The 8,196-nt window shown below is 26.6% G+C and overlaps 1 protein-coding gene across 1 annotated transcript; it reads right to left on the bottom strand.

The window, feature by feature from the left end:
• Positions 1 to 6,178: 6,178 nt before the first annotated feature.
• On the bottom strand, positions 6,179 to 8,129 carry LOC112603893 (A-agglutinin anchorage subunit-like; the record flags this gene model as incomplete). Its single annotated transcript, XM_025352701.1, has 1 exon — positions 6,179 to 8,129. A coding segment is annotated over one exon (1,951 nt), but the record flags the coding sequence as incomplete, so codon positions are not given.
• Between the last annotated feature and the right edge of the window lie 67 nt (positions 8,130 to 8,196).

Raw genomic sequence — 8,196 nt, 5'->3', positions numbered from 1 at the left:
ATTTTGTTTAAATGCATATTTTGTTCCAACCGAGTAAAATTTGTGGTTTCGCTTTTATTCGATATCGCAATGTGCGGTGGAAAATGATGAATATGCAAACCTACTTTTTGAAAAGCGGATAGACATTGCAAGAGCTGTGGAAAATATCAAATGTATCGTATGCTACGAGGAATACGGTTGTATATTTTAGTTTTTTTCGAAATACGTTTCTTCGTCTTGACTTTTACTTGTTCCCGGTCTTCCGCGTACTTCCAACAGTCGATCCTGATATCACTTTGGTGTTGTCATCCGTTGATCTGATTTTGTGCGATACCGTGTCTTCGGAATTCAACATGATTTCGTCCACGGAAATCTTCATTACAATCAAAATATCCACTCAACCGACGAACTGAGGATTTTTCGCATCAAAGTCCGGCGCTACGCTCAGCGCGTGCCTTTCCGGTTAAGTTTCGTACGGCAAGCGTCCAAAATCCGCGGTTGGTTTGTTTTCGTAACACCGGACGTGATTAACAAGAAAAGAGGTGCAAAAATCGATTCCGATTGCATAATATTGTTAGATGTCTACATCTAACTAATGATTTAGAGTACGAAAAATTAACGATAAAATTAGGGTAATCTAAACGCAACACCTAAATATTATTTAACAATGATACTATACAATCATTATTATCTTATCGGGTGGGCGGTCGACAAGAAAATCGTTAAAATGTTTTTCTTTTTTGACATGAAACGTCGAAGTGGTGAAACACTTGTACACCGTAATGTTTATCATTAACACAATTCGATTAAAGCTATGTCAAATACTGAAATACATCAAATTATGGAAAGTTCACGCCTAGTCCTGCACTGGGATATATTGTCAATGTAAATTTACATCTACGTCGTTTAAGTCGTAAAGGTATGAATGGCCAACGTATTTTATATGATAACCACAATCACATAGATAATCTTGAAATTACTAGTTTTGTAAGTCCACTTAAGATAGTAGGTACTACCCATTTAATTACATGTAATTAAGTCGCTTTATCAGTGATTTCGAACAAATAGTTTCAAAACAATATCTGCACACAATATATTTTTTAAATTTATAAAGGTAGTTGAATATTATTAATATGTTAATCGGATTTGATGTGTCTAAATACTCTAAATCAAATACGAAGCAAATATGTAGTATATTTATATTACTTGTTTTGTAGGGCTTAAGCGTCAAATTAAAATTAATTTATCGTAGATTATCAATTCTAAGAAACTTAATAGATATACCTAATAAAAATAAATTGAATAGTAATCTTTAATACATAATATAAAGAAGTCTTGATATTAAGTTGGTATCTCGTGTCCTTTTATCAAAACACTTGAAGTATCCACATTGTTTTAACTCGTTTTAATTAAAAAACTAACATTATACTTTTAGCATGTCTTAAATTAAATACTTGGTACTCAGCTTTAAAAAAATAATGTTCCTACACTATAAATTAAAAAAAAATGTAATGGTTGTTCAAATTTCAAACGAATATTGTATAAAATAGTAATGATATGTATATATTTATTTTAAAAACTTTAAATTTTGTTATGCGTGTTCTTCCCAAGACTTGATAATGATACATGGCACAAAGATTAAAAAAATTATTACCCGATTTAGGTGCTGGCACAAGCTTGTACTGTTCTTATCTATCAGCAACCTTCATTATAACTGCTCAATAATTAACAATTCGATAGTTTTCGTGCAAGAAAACCAAGAAACCACGTTTGTGGACAGTATTGATACATAGTTGTTGAGCCGCACTACACTAGTATAATAGTCGTAGTTTAACACCTATAATATAAATACATAATATTAATTATATTACACAGATATAGACAATAAACTAGATTAGAAGGTTTATATATAATGCAAATCAAGTAAACATTTGAATCTGCCTTTACTAATAGGCCAATGCCCTTTGGTATCTTACAATGTCATAATTCCGAAAACAAACTTAAATTACTATTAAAATGTAAATTCTAATCTGACATAGAATTTATGCCTTTCAATTCACATTTTATTTCATTATTATTATTATTATTAATCGTCTAATTAATTTAAATCTTTGATGATAATCCATACATGATTTCATGCAGTTATGTAGATATTTTAGGCAAGCTATAACATTTATAAATATATATTATGTGCATTAAAATCATCAAATAGGTGTGTTATTATAATATATTTAATTAATATTGTATATTTATAATAATATTACATAATAGGTATAATTTATTTTAACAATTGTATAACTATTTATCAATAATAATTTCCAAATTAACATAATATTATACTTGCTTATTATTTATGTTACATTTTTAATATCTAGTTGCAGATGATGACACAAAATATATATTATAATTCATCAATGCTCCTGTACATTTTAAATAAGGCTCATGCTGTTCGCTATCGGTTGAAGACTTATTTATTTCCATTAACGTCTAAATAATTTACTTAAAAATGATATATGTTATTAGGGTTAGGTACCTATGGTATGCAATATTTATTGAATTATTGTTTTTGTCTAACATGTTTATTTAATAGATTCTTATGTATTATAATGTATTATTATATGCAATTAATTATTGTTCACATATTGTAAAATATTATCAATGTTTTGTAGACATAACTTAACCTTTTTCTATTCTCTTTTTATTAGTTTTACTTTTTTTCTTTTTATATTTACTTTTTAAATGTAGTATTTACATAGTATCTAAATTTCAATTTAAACAATATATTATTTACTTATTTGATCAATTAAACGAATCGTATTGCAATAAACGAGGAAATATAAAATGCATAAGAAGAATTCAAACATAAACCTGTTATAAAGCGGTATTTTAGCAATTAGGTAAGTTATGATTAAGAAATTGATATTTGTAACTCAAAATTTTTCAATTTTTATCTAATAATTAGGCTGAAAATTTTAATAAATACAATTTGTATTCTTTTATGTTGAACCCAAAAAAGTCTTGAAATTTTTTAACTTGTAGGCTAGAACATGTTGAACTTTTAATTATTGATGCCGAATCTATGATGTTTGTAAAAAATAATTCTTATACTTAACATCAATGTAATAGTTTATTTAAAACTAACTCTTTTCAATGGTCTATTTTATCAATCTTGAAGAAAGTAATTGTTTCTTAAAATAAATACCTTATTCATATGTGTTAATATTCTTTTACTAATATGGTACAAATGTTTCGGTGGAAGACATAAGCGCCAAAATTAGATAAGAAAAAATATAATCGTATCGTACAAAAACGCCAAAATCGTATCGTTTATAAATTCTCAACTGATTTATTAAATTTATATTTATTTGCATGTATATCATAATTTATTATTGACAAATATAAAGTTTTAATTTTGGCGCAAATTATTTGTAATTTTTGCACCTTTGGCGCTTATTTCACATGTTAGGTATACAATATTATATTGACGCTTATGTCCTACACATTTTGGCGCAATTGATAGGTCATTTTTGTGCATTTGGCGCTTTTGTCATATAGCCAAATGTTTTATACTAGATGAGTGTCAGGGTACCTTCTGAAAATTCTGTAGACAATTTCTTAGAACCTAAAATATCCTTGGTAAAGAACATTATTTGTTAAACACTAACTCTACGTTACATATTATATTATACAATCCTATACGAAGAATGACTAAGGCTAATTCTTTTTATAGCTTCAACCTAAAATTCCTTTTTATTTATCAGTAGAACATCTATTTTGTACAAATTATTATATTGATTCATATTTTTATTCCTTTTATAAATATTTAGACATAGGTAATTAATATACCTACTATTAATTAATATTATTAAACATCTAATCGCTTATTTTAAATGCAATTTTATTGGCCAATTAGTATTAAAAACTAGGTACTAGAATTTTCAACTAGACAATTAAAAAAAAAAAAAAAAATGAACACATTTTTTCTTTATAAATATTTAATATAATATATAGAATATTTAACAATATAATATATTAATAAAATAAATTACATAAAAAGTGCATGTAGAAATTTTAAAGTTTAATTATAAGCTTATAAGTTTAATACCTAGTGCATAACCTATACTCGATTTTCTAAATATATTATGTGTAAAATATAGGTAGTAGACAATATGATCAATATACAATTTTTTATTTAGTTCTATTAATTTTTTCTTAATTTAAAAATTCATAACATGAAAAAAGTTTTCCAGGGGTTAAAAACTATGATGCTTTCAACTTCTCAATGATTATTTTCTATAAAAAAGCATCTCAATAAGTTATGCGTGTTAAAAACAATAATTTTATTATTAAGGTTTTATATTATTTAATAATAATTAAAAAATTTAAAACAATTAATTTAAGTGTCTACGCTTATTTTTGGTTTTTTTCAAAAAAATAAATTTCCTAAACAACATATCTGAAAAAATGTTACATTTTTTTTTTATCTTTTATTTTTATTATTAAAATGTTTAATTTTTTAAATGACACCATATATTTTTAATTTTATATTCCAAATCAAAATATTGTTGAGAGTATTTCAGTATCTAAAAATTATATTTTGGACAAGTAGTTTGCTAAATATATATACTTGAAACTTAGATGCATGAAGTAGTAGACCAACAATTTGTAGATTAACATACGTACCGGTACCACTCTACTCCAATCATTAAAGCTTTAAAAACGTCTTAAGTTAAGTAATAACGTTATAATTTTACATTATCATATTGTCTCATTTAAAATTAAATGTTAATAAACTAAGAAAAAGTGAAATATAATCTGCTATGAAGTATAAAAATTTAAATTTAAAAGTAAAACTTAAAAATAATAATGATAAAAATTTGTAAAAGTTATGTTATAAAATGACAAAAAATTATGTAAAAAATATTTTTATAACAATGAGTTGACACATTAATGGATCATTCTGTGTGAATAACGTCATAGCATAATTTAAACAAAAAGTTCATTTCTAATAAAAAATATTAATTATAAATCAAAAGTGTATAATATTTCAACAAAATGCATTAACAATATTTTACTTTACAAAAATTTTTTTTATTTAACTTATAAATAAGCAACTATATACAACAATGATTATTACAATAATGAAAAATAATAAAAAAATAAATAAAAACAATTTAAACATTTATATTATTAAATCATAAATTAATTCAATTTTAGCAGATTTTCTGGATTCATTTGAAATACTCAAAAAAGTGAATTATAAACTCAAATCATATAACTAGTGTGTACGTTCATCTGTGTAATATTATATTTATAGTTCCATACATTCGCTACATGTGCACGTGATTTAGTCAAATTTGTTGATATGGACTAGTATTAACTGAGATTTATATTGTTCTCTTCTACATTAATTTAAAAAAATCAAGTATCTTTAATATTATTGTATTTATCAAAGCTGATAGTGTGACCAATCGAGATGATAGTTGACAGCTGAGGAAATAAGACTAGAGTGGGAAAAATAATTTAGAAGATAGGTTAAGCTAAATCGTTAATCAAAATACACTCATAGTAAAATAAAAAAAAAAAAACATATATTTAGTGCGATTACGCTTGATGAGGGTATATTGTATATTATTACTTAAATTACATTATTCATATAAAAAGAAATCAAAGATTCTATGGGCAAAACATAAATAATAAATTCTTGGAAAATGAGTACTAATAAGTCGTAACGTAAAACATTTAAGACCTATAACAACAAAAAACGAAATAAAAGTATAGAAAACCAATAAAAAACGATGAGAAAATTAAATTTATGAATATCCAAAAAATGTATTAAATTAAACAGAAACAAAAAGGAATTAAAAAATAACAAAAAACATAAAATAAAACAAATAAACTAAACTAACACATAGTATAAATTTTAGAAAATAAAAAAAACATAAAAACGTACAAAAAAAAAAAAATAAAAATAAAAGGATAATAACACATCTTTAAAAGTCAAAAAAAAATTAAACAGACTGTATTGTTATGTATACATAAAATAAAGATTAAAACTCTAAATAAAACACTTGGAATAAAAAAAGATATCAAAGAAAAAATATACAAATATCTGACTATAGCTTTAAAATTCAAAAGTAAAATTATAAATAAAAAAAATAAAATTAAAAATAATATTCTAAAATTTTCCTTATAAATGTTAAATATAATACGAAGAAACATAAGATGGAGAAATAGAAACATTCTTATTATAAGACTTACGAGAAAAGAAAAAAATAAGAATAACTAAAATAATAAAAATAACAAAAAAGAAAAAAAAACAACATAAATAAAAATCAGAACCTTTATAAAATGGTGGTATAGTTGTATAATCGGTAGTAAAATGTACTGTTGTGGAAGTAAAGTAGTCTGACACAGAAGTTTCTACCGATGATGTTGGAGTGTAAATTGATGTGGTTGAATCAGTACCGCCAGATAGTGTTGTATCATATTGAGTTGATACTGTTGGTTGTTCTGATGATGGAGAAGGATATTTTGATACAGTAGTTTCTCCCGATGATGTTTGTGTATAAATCGGAGTCGTTGAATCAGTACCACCTGATAATGTTGTATCATATTGAGTTGATATTGTTGATTGCTCTGTTTTTGTAGAAGGATATTGTGATACAGTAGTTTCTCCCAATGATGTTTGAGTATAAATTGGTGTTGTATCAGTAGCGCCAGATAGTGTTGTATCATATTGAGTTGATATTGTTGATTGCTCTGTTTTTGTAGAAGGATATTGTGATACAGTAGTTTCTCCCGATGATGTTTGAGTATATATCTGTGTTGTTGAATCAGTACTGCCAGATAGTGTTGTATCATATTGAGTTGAAATTGTTGATTGCTCTGATGATGGAGAAGGATATTGTGTTACAGTAGTTTCTCCCGATGATGTTTGAGTATAAATTGATGTTGTATCAGTAGCGCCAGATAGTGTTGTATCATATTGAGTTGATATTGTTGATTGCTCTGTTTTTGTAGAAGGATATTGTGATACAGTAGTTTCTCCCGATGATGTTTGAGTATATACCTGTGTTGTTGTATCAGTACTGCCAGATAGTGTTGAATAATATTGAGTTGAAATTGTTGATTGCTCTGCTGTGGAAGAAGAATATTGTGATACGGTAGTTTCTCCCGATGATGTTTGAGTATAAATCGGTGTCGTTGAATTAGTACCGCCAGATAGTGTTGTATCATATTGAGTTGAAATTGTTGATTGCTCTGCTGTGGAAGAAGAATATTGTGATACAGTAGTTTCTCCCGATGATGTTTGAGTATAAATTGGTGTTGAATCAGTACTGCCTGATAGTGTTGTATCATATTGAGTTGAAATTGTTGATTGCTTTGCTGTTGTAGAAGGATATTGTGATACAGTAGTTTCTCCCGATGATGTTTGAGTATAAATTGGTGTTGAATCTGTACTGCCTGATAGTGTTGTATCATATTGAGTGGATACTGTTGATTGCTCTGTTTTTGTAGAAGGATATTGTGATACAGTAGTTTCTCCCGATGATGTTTGAGTATATATCTGTATTGTTGATTCAGTACTGCCTGATAGTGTTGTATCATATTGAGTTGATAATGTTGATTGCTCTGATGATGGAGAAGGATATTGTGTTACAGTAGTTTCTCCGGTTAATGATGTTTGAGTATAAATTGGTGTTGTATCAGTAGCGCCAGATAGTGTTGTATCATATTGAGTTGATATTGTTGATTGCTCTGTTTTTGTAGAAGGATATTGTGTTACAGTAGTTTCTCCCGATGATGTTTTTGTATAAATCGGAGTCGTTGAATCAGTACCACCTGATAATGTTGTATCATATTGAGTTGATATTGTTGATTGCTCTGTTTTTGTAGAAGGATATTGTGATACAGTAGTTTCTTCCGATGATGTTTGAGTATATATCTGTATTGTTGAATCAGTACTGCCAGATAGTGTTGTATCATATTGAGTTGAAATTGTTGATTGCTCTGCTGTGGAATTTTGTAGAAGGATATTGGTGATACAGTAGATTCTCCCGGTGATGTTTGGTATATATACCTGTGTTGTTGTATCAGTACTGCCAGATAGTGTTGTATCATATTGGAGTTGAAATTGTGTTGCTCTGCTGTGGAAGAAGAATATTGTGAACTAGTTTCTCCCGATGATGTTTGAGTATAATGGTGTTGGGTAAC

Source organism: Melanaphis sacchari, unplaced genomic scaffold (assembly GCF_002803265.2).
Source record: "Melanaphis sacchari strain LSU unplaced genomic scaffold, SCAv2.0 Contig113_pilon_pilon, whole genome shotgun sequence".
NCBI classification, from domain to species: domain Eukaryota; kingdom Metazoa; phylum Arthropoda; class Insecta; order Hemiptera; family Aphididae; genus Melanaphis; species Melanaphis sacchari.
Note: the sequence above shows the minus strand (reverse complement) of the source record. Positions and strands in the feature narration are given on the sequence as shown.